The following is a 22,988-nucleotide window of genomic DNA, read 5'->3' as shown; positions in this document are numbered from 1 at the left end:
TTTTATAAATCAAATAGTTTGCCTGCTGAGGTAAGTTTGTATTTTTCACAGAATGATAAAAATCAATGAAAACAATCATTCAAGTTTGGTGAACACACGTTTATGACTCCACAAGCTCCACTTATAGCTAGTGAATGTGAAGCCTATGCAGTGAACTGAAACTTTATCTTTCTACTGTAAGGTATTATTTGAAATCCTGCGAAGTGCCCTTTGTGTATGACTGGGGAAATTCTCCCAAGGAAAAGGCTTTGAGTGATCAAGTTCAGTAAGAAGCGAGGGGAAATACATACATGATGATACTGACCACAGATATCCAGGATAACTCATGTCAAACTACAATTTGTTTCTATGCAGAAATAATTTGCAGTGCACAATCGTAGGCTACTTGACAAATTACAGTGAATAGAATCACATTTAAGGCCCGTTTCCAAGGACGATAATAAATATAACCTTTTAATAATCGCTTTAAAAGTATGAGAATATAGGGAATTCCACACCACAGCTAACTGTTATAACCAGTGTTGGGGGAACAAGTGTAGTCTAGAACTACAATAACCAACACACAGCGCGCACAAAATGCCTCTCGATTTCTCTCAACGAGGACAGGAGTGCTTTCAGTCAATAAATTGGAATTGTGTTATTTGCAAAAAATAACTCATATTTTGTTGTAAATTTAAAAGTAATGTGTTACGTTACTTGAAAAAAGTAATTGAATATGTAACTCACGTTACTTGTAATGTGTTACTCCCAACACTGGCTATAACCATGGCAACAGGGAAACTATATTATTGGGATCACTTTTAGAGCGATTTTTTCTAGCTGATAAACAACAAAAAGATTGACAGCCAATCAGAATCCATCAAAATGTAAATCGCTTGGGCAGTTGTTTTTGCCACAGTATTATGTGTCATGAATAGTCCAAGACCAGAACTTTTAATGCTGCCGTTCTGCTATAAGCAAAATGCTAAATATTTAAAAATTAAAAGGAGTAAAAGAATATTTAAAACATTAAAAATGGCAAGAGAGGACACTCCATTGGAGAGGAGCTTGGCGTCTTTGGAAGCGTACACGGACCGTCCGTAGGTTGGGTGGATGTGTCTGTAGTTGTCATGCAGGAGAACCTGGTCAACAGCTTCTTCCGCCGTGGAATATATCCCGTTTACAAACTGCTCAAACTGACAAAAGAAAGAAAATGTTAGAAATATCTTGAACTTTGTATGCAATTGCGTATTGGGTAATGCAAGGTTTCCCAAACAGGGTTCACAAGTTGATGAAAAGTGATTCATTAAATCATTAAAATAAATTGCAACATTGATGTATTATTCATTTAGCTTAGCTATGAACATCTTGACAGTGTAACGTAAGTTTAACTTTTAAGGGATAGTTCACCCAAAAATGAACATTCTGTCAGTAATTACTCGCCCTCATGTCGTTCCAAACCCGTAAGACCTTCGTTCATCTTCAGGACACAAAGGTAGATATTTTTGATGGAATCACTGAGCTTTCTGACCCCACATACTGCAACGTTATTACCACTTTCAAGGCCCAGAGAGATAGTAAAGACATTCTTAAAATAGTCCACGTGACAACAGTGGTTCAACCTTAAAGGAACACTCCACTTTTTTTGGAAATCGGCTAATTTTCCAACTCCCCTACAGTTAAATTCAGATTCAATGATCTATGCTAAGCTATGCTAAAAGTGCTACCGCCAGACCCAGAGATCGACTGAATGGATTAAAAAAACGGTAAAACTCTGTTTAACTCTAGGGGAGTTGGAAAATGAGGCTATTTCCTAAAAAAGTGGAGTGTTCCTTTAATGTTATGAAGCGATGAGAATACTTTTTGTGTGCAAAACCCCCCAAAAACAACTTTATTCAACAATTTATTCTCTTCTCTGACGCTATTCACGTGAGCACCATGACACATGCGTGTGACGCTGACGCAGGAGTCGGACAATACTGAGCCAGCGTTCTGACAGAACCAAGAAGCACTGCACTGTGTTTACAACGTGAACAGCATCAGAGACGTAACCGAAAATTTGGACTAAACCGCTCAATTCATATGGATTAGTTTTACAATCTCTTTATGACATTTTTTAAAGCGTCAAAGTGTCAGTTGCTCTGAAGATGAACGAAAGTCTTACGGGTTTGGTACGACATGAGGGTGAGTAATTAATGACAGAATTTTCATTTTTGGGTGAACAATCACTTTAACTTAAAATTCAGTTTTCTGTTCTGCGTTGTGGCAAGACTGAAAATGCAAGCGTTGCATTATGAAGTGTAAAAAACAGAAGCATTTTTGTTTACATATTTGCGTAGATTATATTTCAGACTTTAGTAATGTCTTACCTGAGCCCATGAGATATAGACAGGCACTTCATACACGGTCCACAACACCACCTGTGAACAGGGCGGCGTTGTGAGACTGCCATGATAACGGTAATACTGCGTTAGGTTGTTCTGAGGTAACAGATTTACCAAAGGAAATGGTCTTATCGATTTTGTTTGCCCTAGAAAGAAAATTAAAATATTTAGTTTGAACTTCTGCAAATAGCCTACACAAAGTTTTTTTTTTTTTTTTACTTTGAAAAAGTTTATAGTCTCAACTAACCTTTGTAGGCAACAAAAGGAAGTGCACTTGAGATGGACTGGAAGTTTTCATTGTGCAAATATGTCACCTGTCGTAGTATTAGACAAAACACAGACCAGTGGTGATAATGTTTATTATGCATTGGTGAAATGTTACTTCAGATAAAACTACATCTTACATCAACAAAGATGCCAAGCACGGCAAGTCCAGTTGGGTCTTCAAGTGCAGAAGTCAAGTTCGGATGTGAGGATTTGATGTTGACTATGTGCATCTGCGCAGAAACCATACAGTCAAACGTTACAAAAAAAACGTAAATTGAACATAATTGCTTAGTTTTCAAGTAAAGACAACAAAAGGCCCAAACCTCCATAGGAAACCTCAGGTGGTCCAGAGTGTGTTCTGATCCATTTGAAGAGACACTTCCCCAATGGAAATGCAGCTGAATTGTGCGGTAAGTCCCAGGAAGCCCTCCGCCACTCACCTGCATGCCGTCACCCACCTCCAGCACAACTACACACAAAGACTACAACTTTCATTCACAGGGAAACCTCCAAAAAATACGTAGCTACACCTTGAAGATTCCTGGGATAAACGCATCCAAACTATCTTTCTAAAGGTCAATAGACTGCAACTTTCAGTTTCCAGAGGTAAAAACTGCTTTAAATTTCTCCATAGAAACTATTTTGAACTTAACTTACAGGTCTAATCCTTTAAAGTCTTTACTGTGAGTTACCGAGGTTGTTAATCAATGGTATATGCGTTTGTTTAAGCCATTTAGCCATTATTAAAATAATCATGATTAGCATCTGAATTTGTGAAAACTACATTACCCATAATGCTCTACAAAAAGTAGATTAATCAGCGAGTTGTTGAGAGCCAATTGCGGCAAAAGAAATTGCAGGGAACACCCAAAGCACAGCATGACCTAATCGAGTTGGTTCTGCTATGTTGTCAATTAGGGCTGTAATGATTAATCGCGATTAATCGAAATCCAAAATAAAAGTTTGTGTTTACATAATAAATGTGTGTGTATTGTGTACAATTATTTTGTATATATAAATACACACACATGCATGTATATATATAATCAAAATGTGTTATTTATATATAAAATAGTTCTATTTATATATAATATAAATCATATAAAAATATATATGCAGTATATAAATGCAAATATTTCTCAAATATATACATGCATGTGTATGTATTTATATATACAAAATAATTATACACAATACACACACATATATTATGTAAACACAAACTTTTATTTTGAATTTTGATTAATCGCGATTAATCGTTACAGCCCTAATGTCAATACAGTTTGACAAGGTTTGGCAGGTGGCAACTGTTCTTCTAACCCTAAATGATGGAGTGAGTATTTCTTAAACAAACATGTAGGAAGAAACATCATACCCATATTCCAGGATGACAATGTCAAGATTCATCAGGCAGATTGTGAAAGAATGGCACCTCTGAGTCCAGAGCTTAAATTCATTGAAAGTCTTTGGGATGTGCTGGAGGAGACTTTACAGAGTGCTGGACTCTTGCATTGTCAATACAATATCTTGACCAAAAATTGATGCACGTCTTGATGGAAGTAAATGTTATGATGTTATTTCAAGAGGTGCATACATTTTTGGCCAAGAATACTTCCCAAAACCAGCTGAAAGAGAGGACGGGCACTGTATAGAATCACTTACCAGAGTGACCCTGGTTTGTCAGCCACCATTGGCCTTTATGAGTCAAATTAAAACCCTCCAGATGCAGCGAGTCCAAAGAATCGTTCTTCATCAGCTGATGGTCCAGGTTGATCGGAGAGTGATGGCTCTCCAGAAGAGGATGGCAAGAGGGGTAGTTGTCTCCCCATGCGTATGGATCTACCAAGAACAATTCAATCTTGTTTCATGTCATGACAATATTAGTATTGACAAAATGAGTACTTTTTGTCCTTCTTAAAACACATACTGCTAAAAAAAAACTCACCACAGTGCTCTTCGTCATAACAGAAGTCTGAGGGAAAAACAGTTCAAATCTGTATCAAAGTTTAGCAAATCACTTTTATTTCAGTCAAAGGCATTCAACTAAATCCCTTAAAAGTAAAATGGCAATAAAGCAACGTAGGAAAAGTTTTGCCAACAACAGCACCAGAAAGGAAATGTATCATTGAATCTCCTGTCACTCACCGTCATCACTGTGTGCCAATAAAACCACAGACAACATCAGCATCAGAAGTAACATCATGCGCTTAAAATGAATAAATATGCTCCCACCGGTCTTGCACCCCAAAAAATAATAGAAAAGGCACAGAAAACGGGGGTTTAAATAGTGATCTTCTTGGATGGAGGTAGGATGTCAGGGTTTTTTTCTGAGCGTGTTCATTTGAGCGTGTCGCTGCCACTGCGCTCGTCCACAGTCTCAAACAAATAACACTTGTTGAACGAGGAACCAGACAAGTGAACACTGACCGTATGCATTGAACAAAGCAGTGAAGTTTGAAATAACGCAAATATAAAGTTTTACCAAGGTTTTACTGTGGCCCCAAAAACTATTTGAACATTTTAAGTCACACACTTTTTTTTTTTTTAAAGAAACTGATACTTTTATTCAGCATGGACACATTAATTTGATCAAAAGTGACAGTAAAGACATGTAATGTTACCAAAAGAATCTGTTTAAAATAAATGCTGTTTCCAAGAATCCTGGAAAAAACATGTTGGTTTCCACAAAAATATTAAGCAGCACAACTGTTTGAAACATCACAATGGCAATTGATACTGAAGACCGGAGTAATGGCTGCTAAAAAAAAAAATCAGCTTCACAGGTATAATATTTCACTTAACTTAAAATATAATATATTATAATATAATATACAAGACATTTTAATATATATTCTAAGTTGTATTCAGTTACAACTTAAAATGTATTAGAATTACTTAATTTAGCAATTTGATATTATTTATCGAATGTAATGACATTTAGACATCTTGAGTCTAAATACTTTTGGGGGCCACTGTATATACAACAATATAGTTCTTATGTGACATCACAGTAAATCCTTTATTTGGGAATGTCACAAGTATGTCACTGATGTCTAATCTCTGGAGGAGGAGAATTCCCAGGAAGCTTGTGGACCAGCTTTTACATCAGGGAACTGAGTATTTCCTTACATTTGGGATCCCCCCGTTGGCTCACGTGACATTTAAGAGCGATCGATTTCCAGGACGGACAGGGAGATCTCAGAGAAGGCTTTAAAGTGTTCAGGGGACTCATTCTGGATTAAAGTAATCACACAAAAGAATCAAATAACACACGTTATGAGATCTTAAAGGGGTTATTATATAGAATTCAGAAATTGTGCTTACACAACATGATTCAAGGACCCCATCCCCGATACTCACGTCGAAGTGGTTTTCCGTTCTTAGCTCAGAAGTAAAAAGGAGCTGAAAATACAGTTGCAGTGATAAACTGTTAATGAACATCCCGACGCCAGCAATGTTACGATGAATGTGTCAATATGTTGCGCACTTTCCTCTTAATTACAAAATAAACAGAATAATGACAGCGGTGAGAGAAAACAGAAGCTAAGAAAGATAATTTCAATTTCCCTTTTCTCTGCATGACACATTGACATTACAATACAGAATAGTTCTTTCCGCATTATCCTGAACATTGTATAAGTATTTATTTCACGCGTCATTGAGCGGAAGAGAGGCTCTAGGGAGCGTGCATCAAGGTCACATCCTTTTGATTTTCCCGGCAAAAACGTCCCGATTCCTTCACATAAAAATCAGTCTACAGGGTTTCAGAGACAACCTAAATTGGGGAAGGTCTCGTTTTTTAAAGTTTCGTTACAAGCCGTTCACACATTGGCAATAAAAAATGATTAAAGGTATGGTAGGCAATTGTGGAGAGGCTAGCAATAGCGAGCTAGCTTTGAAAGCATGAGATCCCACCCTCCGTTCAGAGCGTATCCAAAGACACGACTCCTTCAAAAACACATGAGCGCGTACAGCAGTCTTCAAACCCGCCACGAAACGAGACAGCGTTAAACTACCTCATGTCTCAAAGCACATAACATTAAAATACTAATGAACGTAATCAACTTCCAGAGCTCTAGTTGTACCACCTGACAGCTGCAGGTTCATTTCAGCATTGATGGTATTGAAGTAGAAATGCATAATCCTGTCTGAGGACCGAATTTAATGATTGGACGTACATTTTTTGGTCCTGCCCTCCACAGAAGATGTACATGTTTTAATATTTAGATCACTTCTATTATAGACTGCTATCAGGATGTGAAGAGAGCTTCAACCAGTATAACCTAAAGGGTTTATAAAACAAATAGCCTAACCTACTTTTAATAATTGAAAGTTTGTACATAAAGCCTCTTTAAACTCCCAATTATGCAGAAAGAAAATTGTCGTTATTTAACAAAAGGAACCCAAACACAGCTGTCCTTTCATGGTACAATTTATTTGGCATTTGATTAGATGTACATCTACTTCAGAGAAAAAAAGCCCTCTGACAAAAGAAAAAGAAAAAAGAGAAGCAGTACATGACATAAAAAAGAAAAAAACTAATTCAAGAATCGACAAATTTACCAACTGTTGCATTCTACATAAAATATTTCATGATACTTTTTTCCCTTGTTGCACCACAAAGTCTATCTAAAAGAAATTCTCTACTTTTTTTTATTTAAAAAAAGTTTGCAAATGGTATGTGGGAAAATAGTAATGTGTCTCGAACCTCAGTTTGCAGACGAGCGTCTGTAAGCATAGCAGAAATGAAGAGTACAACAGCAGAAGAGACGTCCTCTCTGCATGCGCAAAAGAGTAAAACATGCAACCGTAGGTCTGTAAAACATTCATGCCAACTTTTACATTACACACGACCAATCCACACGCTTATACATACATTTAACAAGCACACACAAAATAAAAAGCAAACTAATGTTCACAGGATTGTCTGTGCCGATGAAACCCTGAAATTAAAAGCAAAACAAAGACCATACAGTGAAAGAACATTTACCTGGATGATAGAAACGTCTTCATGATGTCACATACTCCGTTATTTTGGTGCTGGTGATGGATCTTGAAGAAAAAGGGATCTGTGTGCCACATTAATTTGTCTTTGTATTTCATTCCGCCCAACACAGTAGGGCCGTGTGCTTCTGATGTGCAAAAACATCTTTGTATGAAATGCCTGATTATCATTTAGTTTGGGCTTTTTGTTGCATTTCAAGTCCGAAAAAAAGTATGTTCCCATTTACAAAATCCAGGAATCAGAATAAAAACTTTGTGAAAGCAGTGTTCATTTCAGTCAGCAACAATGCAGACCAAATCTAAATCTATCCTTCACGGTCATAACTTACGCACTTCATTAAATACATATTTCATTCACTGGAAATGTCCAACTGGCAATTAAGTAGTCCGTTATTGTTAAATGACCAAAAGTTTTGCTGTTACATACATGTACATTAATGCGCTCATGTGTGCAAATATACGCTCACATTTACTTTGTGTCAAGTAGCAAACGGTTTACTTGTTTGTGATTTACATCGAAACAACATTGAGATGAGAGCACTTAGCTTACAGATGCTGAAAATGAAAAATACAGCCATACACACACACACACACGCACACAAACAAACAGACCGACCATGAAAACAAAACTCAAATTCATAGTAGGCAAGTCTAAACGTGTAAATCCAAACTCAGGATCTCAATAAGAAATATCTATTTCAAAAACCATGATTTGTTTCAGCACACTTTAAGATCAGCTTGAGAGGCAAAAATGAGTGAGAATATTTATTACTTGGGTAAATGGTCAGCTTTTTTTTTTTTAAATGTTACATTCTAAATTCAAAATGTAAATGAGCACCAAACTTTTTGGATCTAAAGTTGTTTAAAAAAAAAAATCCCCCAAATATATTACCACAATGAAAATAATAATACAAATTCTTTACTATTGAAATGCAAAAAAAATAAAAATCTAATTTAGCTAAAATAAAAATTACCACAAATACCACCATGACCTACATATATAGTACTACATATATAATTTCCAGCATTACAGTAATGGAAATAAGATTTCTTAAAAAATTGTGGCCCACTGAAAAATAAATGGTTCAATAGGTTTCTATGCAAAATATATTTTCTTATTTTCTTATCGGTTTTGGGTAAAAACTGGTCATTTTTAACAGCTTTTGTGAGATTCAGATCATAAAAAAAGTTGCATTTTGCAAAAAAAAAAAAACCCATCACAGCAGGATCCTTAAAAGTGGCTGAAACAAACTCGTACCGTGATCTAAAAGAATCAAACTTTTTTTTCTTCATTTTGAGTTTGTGCTACTGATCCGACAAACAGAAACGTAAAAAAAACAGACATCACAGAAATCCAGATAAGAACATGGTATTGCTCACATCCAAACGGATCCTTCCCGTGGACAAGCACAGGTGTCAGGAACGCCGACGGCTGACCACACAAGAAAGCTTTCTTCAGGGTCAGTTTGGACAGAGCAGTAATGAATCAAGAAAAAAAAATAGCTTCTTTGTGCCAGGAAAGAGTCAGTGTGCAGGACATGATTCCAGTGAGAGAACGTCAGGTTGACTGAATTACACCGCTAAGGCCTAAAGTGTCTTTTCATCAACCGGTTGATTCACTCAAAGTGTGGTGATCGACACATGCCAGTGTAAACCTCAGAGAGAGGTGTTCTATCGGCCCTCCCCAACATCAAGCCACTCAACCGATGGCCGACGGAAGTATTTACATGTGACTCGAGCTGAAAAAACGCAGAATAAAAACCCGAAACAGGCGTCTTTTCTGTCCCGTCTGAAGTCTCTGCTCTGAACAGTCCTACAGCCTCCTTGATTTAGTAGAGCGATCAGTCTGGACACGTACCCTATGACCTACACCATGGTGCTCAGCGAGGGGCCGCTGCTGCAGTCTGCGCTGGAGCTCTGCGTGATGCTGGCCTCTGATTCGCTGGGGGTGTCTGGAGACACCAGTAAGGTGCTGCTGTCGATGGAGTCCTCGCGCTCCTCCAGGGGCGGCGGCGGGGCGGGGAGCGCCGGCTCAGGGAAGTCCCTCTGGAGAGGGTTGGCTGCGCCGCTCATATGCCCAGTCGCTAGCGGGACCACGGTCCGCCCTGTGGAGAGAACAGGGAGTGAACGAAAGCTCACCCTAGGGAGCTACACTGCTGTCTAGTGTTGCTATTGTTAACTACGGGTGTGTTCACACTTGGCATGTTTGGTTCGATTAAAGCGAATCCTGGTGCGATTGCTCTGTTAGTGCGGTTCATTTGAATAAGTGTGAACGCTACCGTCCGAAAAGATGGGTCTCGATCCGCTTCCAAACGAACTCTGGGGTGATTTGAATTAGATATGAACGCAACACGGATCAAAGTCAATTGAAACAGGACATGATGTCACAAGATGTGACCCTAAAAAGGACAGAATGCTCAAGCATACCTGTTTTTTCTCGTCATTGTCGTGATGTTGCTCATCACAGTTGTCCGAACCGCTTCTCGCAACAGCAGATCTTCGTTTGTGTGTGACGGAGGGATTCCTGCCGCTGTTTTAACTCCTTTACACATTTTATAAGCTCTTCACGAGTTCACGAGTGGATGTTCGATAAGTTGCGTCGCGAAAAAAGCCGACCAATCAGGTTGTGAACATATCCCTATGCCTTTAGGTTTGGAATCTGGTTTGGAATTAGGTTCGGTGTTAAAAATGCCAATGTGAATGCTAAGCGGACCAGGACTAAACTACTAGAATTTGGACAAAATTAGGTATCTTACAATATACAATAATAATAATAATAATGCATATGACACCTAAAAAAAAGATAGCTAAGAAACTCACTAGGTTTTGGATGAGAGCTCACAGTGTGATTCATAAAGACTTTAAATAAATGATAAATGAATAATACTATATAAAGAATGAAAAATGCAGTGTCACTGATGTAAAGACATACCGAGGTCCACGTAGAGGATGCTGTCTGGGTTGATGGAGGCCTCATATGGAGGAGGAGGGTCATCGGGGTGGTGGATATCTGGGTATTTGTAGGCAGCATAAGGGGGCGGGGGCTCCTGGAAGTGGAACGCTCCACCGTCACCATCATCGGAGAGGTGCAAAGGCGTCAGGCCCGTTCCGAAGACATCCGGCCCGTAGTCAAAGCCAGGGACTCTCCGACCCAGATTAAAATGATGCACTGTGAAAAAAAGAAGAAGATGATGATTCAGAAAAACAGCGCTTTAAGATGTGCGTACACTCAGCTGATCAAACAGGGCCTTACGGTTTCCTCCAATGAGGGTTTCGATGCGTTCTCGCCGCCGCTGCCTCAGTCTGTGCACCATGAAGAGCAACAGAGAGAGGATGAGGAAGGACGAGATGCAGCTCACAATGAGCCGCATGCCACTGGCCATAGAGTCGAACAGACTGCTGCCGTCTACAAACACACAAACAACACAACTGAGATTCACTTCTACAAGGACACAACCTGAGACTATCTCTGAGAGATATGTGTGAAACACACTACTAGTATACTGCATACTGACAGTATATACTGCCTAGAATTCATTTTAAAAGCAAAACGCTGAAGATATAAAGATAAAGATAGATATAAATCTGCTGATATTTGATGAAATTGTCAATAGATAATGAACTATATATATATATATATATATATGTGTCCACTTGTGTCAGCAAGTGCCATTGCAGAAATAATCGAAGAAATCTAAGAAACACATTATGTCCTAAAGGTTTTGTAAAAATTTCCTAATTTTAGCTGTCTAATGAAATAATGGTAGTTTGCCATTCCAAACACACCATGCGTGTGTATATATAATAAGAAGGCAGAGTAGCTCCACCTAGTGGTCAGACTAGGGAACTTCACGTCACAAAAATGGCTGACAATTTACACATGGAGCACATTTACAGATCTATCTTCATCTTAATACATGTCTGCCCAATAATCTTTAAATTAAAGCACATACAACTGACATACAGTTCACAATGGGATTGGATGAGACCAGAGGTGGACAGTAACAAAGTACATTTACTTCAGTACACTTTTTGAGTATCTGTACTTTACTTGAGTATTATTTTTTCTGGAAACTTTTACTTTAACTTCACTACATTTGAAAGACAAATATCGTACTTTTTACTCCACTACATTTCTGTCAAGGTCCTTGAGTAGAAAGTAACGTCAGGGATGATTTTGGTTGCATTTTGGTTGGAAATGAAAGTCTGGTTGACGTCAGAACTCGACTGATGTTGGTTTCTGACATCAACCAATTTTCAACCACAATACAACGTCTGTCCAACGTTGGAGATTAACGTCAATCTGACATTGGATTCTGACATCAACATGATTTTCATTTTCAACGTTGGGTTTGGTCTTCTAAATGCGAATTTTGCCATTGTTTTGGAGCACACTAGCTTATAGATAACACGGCTAACATATTCATACTAAAAGCCAAAAAACTGGGAACAGCCATTTGGGCGTCCGAAACCATTGTGGACGTTATTGAGTGACTTATTCAATCCCACGACTGGAACTGTGTTCTAGAAAAATGTGATATTGATATGAGGGTAGGCAGGCAGAGATTCAGAGGCATAAGGTAGTGTAAATGGGCTATTACATGCAACATTAATAAAAAAATGCATTGACATTTACTTTCATACTTAAGTACTTTTAAAAATGAGAACTTCTGTACTTTTGCTTAAGTAAAAATCGGTCTTTATAACTTTTACTTGTAACGGAGTAATATTTGACCAGTAGTATATGTACTTTTACTCAAGTAAGGAAGTTGTGTACTTTGTCCACCTCTGGATGAGACTGTGAAAGTACCGGGATCCAAGCAGGTGAACTTGCAACACTCTTTCGGGTCCTTGCGGAAATGCTGGCAGCCCTGCGGGCGCTCACACAGGGCGGCCACACACATCTCCGGCTCGCCGTCGTGACACGTGCAGCTCAGACACGGGTCGTCCCCTTTAGGCGTGAAGTAATAGCCCTCATTCACCACATTGTCTTTGATATCCACACAAGTTTGTCCTGTTGAAGAAACTGGTGTATTATATATTAGTACTAGCATGAGGGAAAAAGCACCAGAATGCCTTCATTTAAGTTCATCATCAAACAGGGCTCATCGGTCTATACGGCGCTGGACGTACTTCTCTTGCAGAGGAAGGGGAATTTTTTGTAGCAGTTCTCCGCGTGCCAGCTGTGCAAGCCCCGCTCGTTCATGCTCTTGATCTGAAAGCGCTGCAGCTGGGCGCAAAACACGTTATCCTGCGTAGGGTTCGCCTCGCCGAAGTTAGCCAGACCCTCCGGAGGCAGAAACACCTGCATGGACCCTGTGAGGAACAGACACACACTCAGTTCAATTCAAATTTAGCGCTTTTCACAATACATATCGTTTCAAAGCAGTCCACATTACAAATTAAAGAGGTCTGTTATCAGAGGTAACTGTCTAAGTTATGCATTTCCGAAATGTACAAATACTAATCCCAGTTAGCTAAAAATGTATTACACAATTCAATCATTTAGGCAAAAAATGCATTTAAACAATGTAATAAATTAAGGCAGTAACAATGAGCTCATTGAAGTAATAAATACTTGTTTGTTAACAAATTATTATGACAGAAAATTGTAGCATTGGTGCATATTTAAAAAATCTGTCATTATTTACTCACCCTCACGTCATTCAAAACCAGTGTTGTTATTGTTAACTTAAATTAGGCCGAAAACTATTAAAAAATGTAAAATAATAACATTTATATCAAATATAAATACTTGATAAAAAACTTAAAATGACAAAACGTGATCAGACATTGGAAATGTTGCCTTGCAACTAACTGCCGTAAAATAAAAGATTACTGAAACTAAAATAAATAAAGCAAAATATACATAAAAAAAAAAAATACAAATGAAAAAAGAACATAAAATGAAAAAGTAAACTGCAAAAATAAAAATAAAAGCCAATTCAAGTGGTCAATAAATAATATAATAAATTATATTATTATAATAAAAAAATAATACTAAAATAACCAGAAATTAAGTAATTATTCGCTGAAATCACGAGTTTTGATCATTTGAGTCAGATCTTTTCAATGAATCAATTGATTCAGTTCACAAAACCAGTCTGAATGATTCATTCAACAAATCAAACTGAAGTTCAATTCAGTCACACAATCAACAGTGACCGTTTTCAGTGAATAACAACAAACATTTCAGTCTGTTCTTCTCACAAAGTTATCATAAAACTTCAGAAGAGTGCACTAGTGATTATGGTGTTTTTTGTTAATTCTGTAGCTTGACAGCTTCGGTCCTCATTCACTTTCATGGCCAAGATATTCATAAAAAAATAGTTTTGTGCTCCACAGAGGAAAGAGGTTTTCTTCTTTTCTGGTGGATTATTCTTCAATAAATGAGATAAAAAACCAACCTTTATATGCCACTTCCCACCGGCCCTCCAGCGAATGATTCTGGTTAGTAATCACATACTGATATCCCACCCAGAACCTGCGACGACAAAACACATCCACAGCGTTGTGTACTCAGACCTGCTCAACGCCTCACCTCTTCCTCAGAAAACAGCTTCTTCACACTCACTTGCACTGGTCCTTTCGCTCGCACACCTTCTCGTCGAAGTCCACCTCTATCTTGAGGATGAACTGCAGCTCTTCGTTGGTGCTGAACGTTGCGAGGGAGCCGTTGACTTTCTGACACGTTTCCACCGCCTGCCAGTAGTTCTCACTCCTCAGGTAGACTTTATAACAGCTAGCTGTTTTTTCGTAATGGTGCCAGCCACTCGGACACTTCTCTGTGTTTAGAGGAAGAATTATATTAAGATCATCATAATATGAACATCTCTTTGAATTCTTCCTCTCAGAGATATGACTTGATAGATTCTGAAAGGGATTTTTTTCCACATAAGCCTATTGTTGTGTTCTATTATATTTGTATGCACTGCCCGGCCAATCCAATTTTTGGATTTAAATAGGCAAATGCACTTAATATTGATGCACCTCTTGATGGAATTAATGTTGTGATGTGATGATATTTCCATCAAGAGGTGCATACATTTTTGGTCAAGATCTTGTATTGACAATGCAAGAGTCCAGCACTGTGTAAAGTCTCCTCCAGCACATCCCATAGACTCTCAATGAATTTAAGGACTGGACTCAGAGGAGACGATTTATGTGTGAAAATGATTCTTCATGATCCTCTGAGCCTGATGAATCTTGACATTGTCATCCTGGAATATGACCTAGATGGTTGTTTAAAGGGATAGTTCACTTTGAAATTAAGTTTTGGCATGTTTTAGCTTAACTCAAGGGCATCCAAGATGTAGGTGTCTTTTTTTTCGCAGTAGTTTCAATTTTGATATTTTTAAGTCAAACCGTTTTTGTCTGACAGTCATATCATGCAGGTCCACGGTCACTGTCTCAAAGAGCATGCACAGAGTCCAAATTAAAACAATTCCCCATCGTCCAAATTCAACAATCCCCCATCGTAAGTACACATTGATGGCCTAAGACAGGAAACGAGCGGTTTGTGTGAGAAAACTAACGGTATTTATATCGTTTTTACCTCTTGTAACACAGCCACGACCAAGTGATCTGAGGGCGCGAGCGCTTCCTTCTGTGTGACGTGTGCGCAGACTGGTGCATAGATGTATACACTAGATGTCGCCTTGGCTACGGCAGTTCATTGGAACGAATGTCTTTAATGCGACATCTATATATATCTATGCACCAGTCTGCGTACACGTCACACAGAAGGAAGCGCCCGCGCCCTCAGATCACTTGGTCGTGGCTGTGTTACAAGAGGTAAAAACGATATAAATACCGTTAGTTTTCTCACACAAACCGCTCGTTTCGTGTCTTAGGCCATCAATGTGTACTTACGATGGGGAATTGTTGAATTTGGACGATGGGGAATAGTTTTAATTTGGACTCTGTGCATGCTCTTTGAGACAGTGACCGTGGACCTGCATGATATGACTGTCAGACAAAAACGGTTTGACCTAAAAATATCAAAATTGAAACTACTGCGGAAAAAAAGACACCTACATCTTGGATGCTCTTGAGGTAAGCTAAAACATACCAAAATTTAATTTCAAAGTGAACTATCCCTTTAAGAAATTAAAAGCTACAAACCCCATCAATTAGGGTTAGAGGAACTGTTGCTACACATACAACATGCTAGAAACATAATAATCACTGCAATAATAATCCAGTCATAGACTCTTAAGCATTTGCATATTTAAATAGGTGTATGTACCCACACTACTGTTACAATTTTTTGGGGTTGCTAAGATTATTTCGAGAGAAATGTGCATTTATTTGATCAAAAATACATAAGTAAAATTGTTAAAGGCACACTATGCAAGATATGTACCTATAACAGCTTCAAAGTCATTTCGATGGTAAACGAAGAGGGTAGACGAAGAGGAGATCAAGAGGAGAGTGGTATTTACGACAGTAACGTCAAATACAAGTACTCCACAGCGACTCTAGGGGTCGCTGTTTGACAAAAACGGAAACTGCATAGTATGCCTTTAAATATTATTACAATTTAAAATAACTTTTCTATTTGAATACATTTTAAAATGCAATTTATTCCTGATCAAAGCTGAATTTTAAGCATCATTACTTCAGTCTTCCTGTCGATTTTAATGTTATAGTGTTTTATGTGATTGAATGGAAATGTTTGACTTAGTACTGCCTTCCCAGCATATAATGAGCGTTTCAAAAGTGAATTGACGAGTGTTTTAAAGTGACCAGGAAGGATCTTACTGTTGAAGCGCACTGGCTGAGCGACACCCATGACGTCCTCCACCGGCTCAAAACCGTTGCTGTAACGATACCGTTCCTCCTTTATTGCTGTAAGAGTGACAAGGAATATCATCAGAATGCTTTATGATGAACTTATATATGGCCTAAATATAAGGCTGAAGCATAAATCATCTGTGAAAATGATCGTTTATAAATTTACATCTGGAACAATAACGTTCAACAAGATGCTACAGGGTAGGTCATTGGATCTTATTCTTTTCAATGAATCAATCAATCCAGTTGTTAAGAGGGTGTAGGTTTATTTATTATTGAGGTCTATTATGTATTTTTGTTGCTTCCTTCACTTGAACCGTAAAGGGGAGGAGCAGAGATATAAGCTGAAGTGAATTTGTGGCGAGTTGTGGGATGAATTCTTCCTCCTGTTTCCCAGACTCATAAGTTGATTTATATTATCGAGTTGTTTCTGCGTAAGTGAACTCAGGATCTTGTTCCTTGAAGTGTTTCTTAACAGAAAGAGAACTAAACTTGTGTAATATGTTTACAAAATCGGTCTTATCATCGCCCTTATTCTCAAATACTACGAACAAAACTATGAATGCTAAATGAGAGGCTCTTGGGTAAATCAAATGTTTTTTATGAGTTTACAAAATGGGAAAAAAATCCTCCATGTCATTTGTTTGAGCCTATGAAGTTCATATTATATCAATAAAAAAATGTGATAAAAAAAATAAAAAACGTTATAAAAATGTAAACTAATTGTATACTTATATTATAATTAAGTTTTGGTAGTTTATCTGTACTTAACATTGTGCTTTCAAGGAAATCATGACGTTGAATCCCTAATCCACAGCAAACGGAAGGGAACGGAGTGGCAGCAGGTCTGCTAAACTAAAAACAGTTACTTCCTGCTTGCTTTCAAAGAAAAAAAAGAAGCAGAACAAATCCGACAACCGAACAGGAATTAAAGTAAGGTTGTAGATCAGTCAGGCCTTGAGCCAACATCCTGCCAACATCGGCTTGCGTACAGCAATGTCAGAAAAGGGTCGAGTAATTACAAGCAGATGAACCTGCAGTGTTTTCTGTCCACTAATGATCACAACGTCAGTGTATAAGCCAGGGACAAGAGTTCACCAAACACTTCTAGGTCAAAATCTTTATGGCTTAAAGGTGATATTTTTTTCAATCAGAGGAACGTTCATCTTCACTGTTGAAAAGTTGCTCCATAACAAAAATAAATATACAGTAAAAAAACAACAACCTTGTTTTAAATAATAATGGGATCAATTTAAGGTATAATAATATAAATACATATGTTTATATACAATTATATGTATTTTAATAGTTAAATATAATAATGAAATTACTATAAATTGTTTTTTAATGTTTGTAAATATATATATCGACTCAAAATAAGGTAAAAATCAGAGACACCAATGAAACGTCTCAATGCATGACATTGCTTAATGACCAAATAAAAGCAATACAATAATTGCTATGTTTAATTTTATATTACGAGCAAAATCCCCGTGGACAAATATTCAACACATCACTCAGCCCAACTGATCACCATGATGTGAAATGGTGCCTAGCCAAAAAGGAGCAAGTAATCTTATCTCTTCACTGAAAAGTGTCACTGAGAAGTTTACGAGACTTCAAAGCACATAATAAATCAAGGAAGAGATATGAAGAAAACTAATCAATCCGACAAGATTCAATCAATAAACAATCATGTCACCACCTCAAAATACCCCAAAATATCCCAGTCTAAGATTTACTACAAAGCAACTCATCTTCAGTTTTGAAGGGTTATGTTTAGGGCTGTGAAACGATTAATCGCATCCAAAATAAAAGTTTGTGTTTACATAATAATTGTTTGTGTACTGTGTATAATTATATTGTATATATAAATACACATGCATGCATGCATGCATATATACAAGAAAAGTGTTATTTAAACATAAAATATTTATTTTATATATAACAAATTATATATACACATATATATACATGCATATGTGTGTATTTATATATACAAAATAACTATAGCTTTTATTTAGGATGCGATGAATGTTCTTTTGTATTCATGGTGTGATTCTGATCAGCAGCGCTTGAAGGAGCGACGAGACGCAGATCACATGCTCAGTAAATCCGCTCTGTAATTCCGGTTATCCCGTCCAGGAATCAGACCCTGAGCACCGCGTCTCACTCCGGGATTAAGACACAGAAATGACAGCACAACTTCCGCAGGCAAAACAAACAAAAAAATCTGGGTTGCCAAGAGCTGGCAAAGTGACAGAATAAGTCGGAAGCGAATCCGTTCCTCTTGTGTGCATAAGCACGAGCGTGTTTTTAAAATGGATTGCACAAGAATGTGAGTGTGTGTACTTACTGGGGCAATCTATCTCATCGCTTTTGTCCTCGCAGGCCGTCCAACCATCGCACTGCCAGGACAGGGGGATGCACTGCAGTTTTCCACTCTGGCAGGCAAACTGGCCAGCACTGCAGCGCAGCTCTGAAACACAGCGGGTCAGACAATACACTCAAACAAACTCCTTTAGAAAGACCAAACCTGCATTATGTGTGATTACAAATGAACATGCTTTATTACACCACGCTAAAAGTCTCTCGAGTGCGGTTTGCAAAGCCACATTTAGATGACGAGACCATCAAAGATAGTGTCGATATCAGGCTGAGCCACAGGAGACTGAAACAGGGTCAAAGTGTCAAAGAAAAACAGTAGAAAAGCGTCGAGACAGATTGCAGCTTACCTGACAGCAGTCTGGCCCGAGCGATCCGTGGACCTGCAGGGGGGAGAGGGAGATTTACTGGTTTAAAGGGGCTGATTTCAGCAATATAACATCTCCTAATCTCTTAAAGGCTCCAGAGACAGTCTGTCTCTGGGTTATCAGGGTATAAATAACATTAGATAGTAGGGGCTAAACGGATCGTTGTTGATCCGTATGGACCAGCCCCCACCCCCCCCAGGGGAAGCTAGAAGAGGCAAAAGAGAATTGAATTCGGTATTCACACACAGTATTCAACACAGTCGGTTATGTCTCAGGAGAAAGAGAACAAGAGAAGGATGTATCATTATTGGACCAGTGTATTCGCTCTTAAAGTGACAGCAGTCTATAAATACCTGCTGTTGTCTAGATGTCATTCATGTTAATCAAACTACAAAATACAGCTTAAACAAAGATTAGCCTAACCTGTATTAAATTTGTGTTATTATACATTTAATTATTACATTTCTGTGTAGTGTGCAAAAGTCGGTTATCTGGAAGTTAAAATCCTATTCATTTTCTCCATAGGGGAGTTGATTTTTATCAATAACACTTTATTATACAATAAGTCTTTTACGGTGAGCCGCAAGGTTGATAATCAATGGAATATGCTTTTGTTATATTCATGCCTGCAATATTTTTCGCATTTAAGAGATATTTCAACCCAAAATTAAAATTGTCATCATTTACTCACCCTCAAGTTGTTTCAAACCTGTATGAATTTATTTCATCTGTTGAACACAAAAGATGATATTTTGAAGGATTTTGGTAACCAGACAGTTGACGGTAGCTCTTGACTTTCATAGGCTATATGTTTTCCTACTCAACTGTCTGGTTACCAACACTCTTCAAAATATCTTTGTTTCTGTTCGAAACTCATACAGGTTTGGGACAACTTCAGGGTGAGTAAATGATGACAAAAATGTCATTTTCTGGGTGAACTGTCCCTTTAAAACATAGGCATGTTTTAATAGTGGAACCATCTAAGTGATGGCGTGTCTGGTCGGATGTTCCTCAGTTAGATGAAAGGTTTATTAATCCTATTGATATAATGTGAAGCATGGAAACCCAGTGGATCTAATAAATAGGACAGTATTTAGGTTAATGGCCTGTTATGTGCTTTTCTGCAGTTAATTTCCACAGGGAAGCCTTGGTTATGTGTTCAGTCTGCACTTGTTTCGAGGCAGGTCTTCGTGCTGAATCGCATAGAATAAACCCACAGCTGTTGTTTGATCGCAGTGTGCACTCTTCTTAAAATCCTAAATATTACATTTGATCACCATGATGTTAACATTAAAGGAGTCAGAAGTTAACGCTTGCATGTCACGGAAGACTTTTTATTGCAAAACAAACTCAAATTGGTGATTTTCAGTTTTCAGTTGCATCACATGTTCAAAATCCTCAAAGTAGGACAGTGAACCATGTATATTACCTTGAACAAGTACATATATTTGATGCTAAAATCTTGATACTGAAAACTTCTTCAACTTATTGACTTGGTAGCTTTTACCTGTCGAACAGCTGTTCAACTGTTCCCAATGTTCTTACTGTCTACAGCAGTTAATGTGCTGGTAATCCATAGGAAAGAGCACAGTGGTCTTCTGAAGGCATCTCAATGTCAGTGTGTTTGTTTAGGGATAACTTTAGACTCAAGGGTTGGACAGGTGATTGATTGAACGTCTGAATGTCTGGACCTCCCAAGAAGCTCTTTGTAAATATTATATAATTAGTTTGTCTATAGTCTCTGAAGAGATCATTTTAGCAGACTCCAGGATCAGGTTAATTCAGTGTTAGCTAACATCAGATAACAGAAATTATTTTATTAAATTACCTCAAATGAGACAGTTATACACATTTTTTGGGGGGGGGGGGGGTGGGGGGTGGTTCTTTGCAAGCTCACAACAATAAATGGGTAAGAGATTTTTGGTCACTTACATTGGCTTTTGTTTGCAAGTACAGATGTTTCTGTACTATCTATTAGCGGTTCAACGGATCACAAAACTCACGGTTTGGATCATTTTACGTTTTTTTGAGTCAAAAATATTTTGTCGGTGCGGGTAACTTTGCTTTCCATTTATTTCTTAAAGCACACTTTATATAGGCCTACACAAATACACCACTGCAAAACCTACCAGCCTAATTAATAAAGTTCAAACATTATTAAAGGCAAGTGATCAGTCAGTAAACAATAAGAACAAATACACAAATTACAAGCATATATAAAGGCAATATATAGCCTAACAATGTTACAAATACAGTAAGGTCTAACTGTAGTATTCAGGAGGAATAGACTAGTAAAGAGCACTAGTAAAACTGGAATAGGTACCAACAATAAACACACTAGTAAGAAGTGTGGCTTACATTTAGCCATTTAATTACCAGTAACAATGGAATAGTTACATGTCACTGTTGTGATAGTGAATAGATGCAAGAGAATATGTAAATAATTAATGAATAAACTAAAGAAGGCACTCTGACAATTATACTAGCCTTTTCATTACAATAGTGTGTAAATCTAATAATGAACCAAATAAACAGTCATTAAGTGAAACTAAAACGATCACAGTACGTTAGTTACTAATGGATTGGGTAGTAACAAACAGATACTATGCAGTATTAAGGAATACATGACAAAACAGCTTGCCACATGGTGTGTAATAAATAGGCTTAAAGCTAGTAACATAAATAGATGCTATGTAGTTTTAAGGAATGCTGTTAAAACAGTTATGTCATAAAAAGGCGTATAGCCTAAAAATATAACTCATAGGAATAAATTATAACATAGTAACGTAACGTTATTAGTTAAAGGCCCTGACGGCCTGCGCGAGACTGGCGAATATTAGCAGAGCTGCGAGTCTTTACCAGTCCAGACTGCAGCAAACACCTTTTCAGCAAATGCATTGAATAAAGAAACACCTTTACCTGTCCGTGGCGGATCTGTTATTGTCAGAATGAAGAGGAGAAGCACAAAACCACCGCTGTCAGCCTTCGGCAACATTTATCCTCCATTCATAGTATCTTACACCAGAGAAAATGTGCGAGAGAAAATGCACTTAAAGCACCAGTCCCGATGTTGACAAATAAATGATCGAACAACTGATTCTGCTCGCTGCGTATAATCCGTCGATAAGAAATGAGTTTCGATCCTCGAATGTGTTTATTTCAGTTGGCTATGGTCGGGATATAGTATCATATTTCATGGCGTTTTCCTCTGGCTCGGTAAACGGGCTTAGGACGGATATAAAACAAGATGGCTCCGCCACCGTCCCATCAAAACAATCCCAACCATGTTCTCCAGCCCACAGCCGGGAGGAGGAGGCGCATAGTCAACTCCTCAGTTTAACACATGCACGACCTTTCCTTTAGGTTTCACACCGATTGTTCATGGAATGTTTTATTTTATTTTATGTATATACCGTTCAGACGTTTTGGAGTCAGTAAAAAAAATAATTAACTTTTATTCACGAATGCATTCAATTGATTAGAAGTTATAGTAAAGATAGTTATGTTACAAAATATTTATATTTCATATAAATGTTATTTTGAACTTTCCACTCATCAGAGAATCCTGAAAAAATGTATTATGGTTTATTTCCACTCAAATATTAAACATTGATAATAATGATAATATGTTTCTTGAGCAGCAGGATCATAATATGACACCGGAGGCTGGGATTAAAACTGCTAAAAATGTAGCTTTGCATCACAGGAAAAAATGACATTATATTCAAATAGAAAACAGTTCATTAAAATTGTAATGCTATTTCACAATATTACTTTTTTTTTGCTGTATTTTTTATTAAATAAA

General features: G+C 37.7%; 2 protein-coding genes across 6 annotated transcripts; both read right to left on the bottom strand.

Moving 5' to 3' along the window:
- Positions 1–511: 511 nt before the first annotated feature.
- On the bottom strand, positions 512–6,932 carry car15 (carbonic anhydrase 15). Of its 3 annotated transcripts, XM_079600280.1 has the most exons (9): positions 5,991–6,932; positions 5,760–5,863; positions 4,576–4,602; positions 4,293–4,469; positions 2,954–3,099; positions 2,768–2,860; positions 2,611–2,677; positions 2,349–2,509; positions 512–1,175 (listed from the first exon to the last, which is right to left on the bottom strand). In XM_079600280.1, exons 2-9 carry the CDS (start codon positions 5,860–5,862, stop codon positions 951–953), a joined length of 999 nt encoding a protein of 332 aa, XP_079456406.1. In that variant the 5' UTR covers position 5,863; positions 5,991–6,932; the 3' UTR covers positions 512–950. The 3 variants fall into 3 exon arrangements, with proteins under 3 accessions (XP_079456406.1, XP_079456408.1, XP_079456407.1); XM_079600282.1 differs by lacking the exon at positions 5,760–5,863; XM_079600281.1 differs by lacking the exons at positions 5,760–5,863; positions 5,991–6,932 and adding an exon at positions 4,776–5,131.
- A 113-nt stretch (positions 6,933–7,045) lies between these two features.
- dgcr2 (DiGeorge syndrome critical region gene 2) lies at positions 7,046–22,548 on the bottom strand. 3 transcript variants are annotated; one of them, XM_079598870.1, is made up of 11 exons: positions 22,103–22,548; positions 19,166–19,198; positions 18,787–18,909; positions 16,398–16,484; positions 14,209–14,419; positions 14,042–14,118; positions 12,768–12,950; positions 12,445–12,648; positions 10,888–11,040; positions 10,567–10,803; positions 7,046–9,739 (listed from the first exon to the last, which is right to left on the bottom strand). In XM_079598870.1, exons 1-11 carry the CDS (start codon positions 22,176–22,178, stop codon positions 9,501–9,503), a joined length of 1,623 nt encoding a protein of 540 aa, XP_079454996.1. In that variant the 5' UTR covers positions 22,179–22,548; the 3' UTR covers positions 7,046–9,500. The 3 variants fall into 3 exon arrangements, with proteins under 3 accessions (XP_079454996.1, XP_079454995.1, XP_079454997.1); XM_079598869.1 differs by having other exon boundaries at positions 12,445–12,660; positions 22,103–22,532; XM_079598871.1 differs by lacking the exon at positions 16,398–16,484 and having other exon boundaries at positions 12,445–12,660; positions 22,103–22,317.
- Between the last annotated feature and the right edge of the window lie 440 nt (positions 22,549–22,988).

Source organism: Phoxinus phoxinus (assembly GCF_949152265.1).
Source record: "Phoxinus phoxinus genome assembly, chromosome: 23".
Taxonomy (NCBI): domain Eukaryota; kingdom Metazoa; phylum Chordata; class Actinopteri; order Cypriniformes; family Leuciscidae; genus Phoxinus; species Phoxinus phoxinus.
The sequence above is the reverse complement of the archived record's forward strand: the minus strand, read 5'-3'. Positions and strand labels throughout refer to the sequence as shown.

Coding starts and splice junctions, on each gene's coding strand:
- car15 (XM_079600280.1), bottom strand. CDS start 5,862: ATGAGTCCCCTGAACACTTTAAAGCCTTCTCTGAGATCTCCCTGTCCG. Junction 2,861..2,953: donor ACCTGAGGTTTCCTATGGAG/GTTTGGGCCTTT, acceptor GTTTCTGCGCAG/ATGCACATAGTCAACATCAA. Junction 2,678..2,767: donor TGCTTGGCATCTTTGTTGAT/GTAAGATGTAGT, acceptor ATACTACGACAG/GTGACATATTTGCACAATGA.
- dgcr2 (XM_079598869.1), bottom strand. CDS start 22,178: ATGTTGCCGAAGGCTGACAGCGGTGGTTTTGTGCTTCTCCTCTTCATT. Junction 14,420..16,397: donor TCAGCCAGTGCGCTTCAACA/GTAAGATCCTTC, acceptor CTCTAAACACAG/AGAAGTGTCCGAGTGGCTGG. Junction 12,951..14,041: donor GTGGGAAGTGGCATATAAAG/GTTGGTTTTTTA, acceptor TGTTCCTCACAG/GGTCCATGCAGGTGTTTCTG.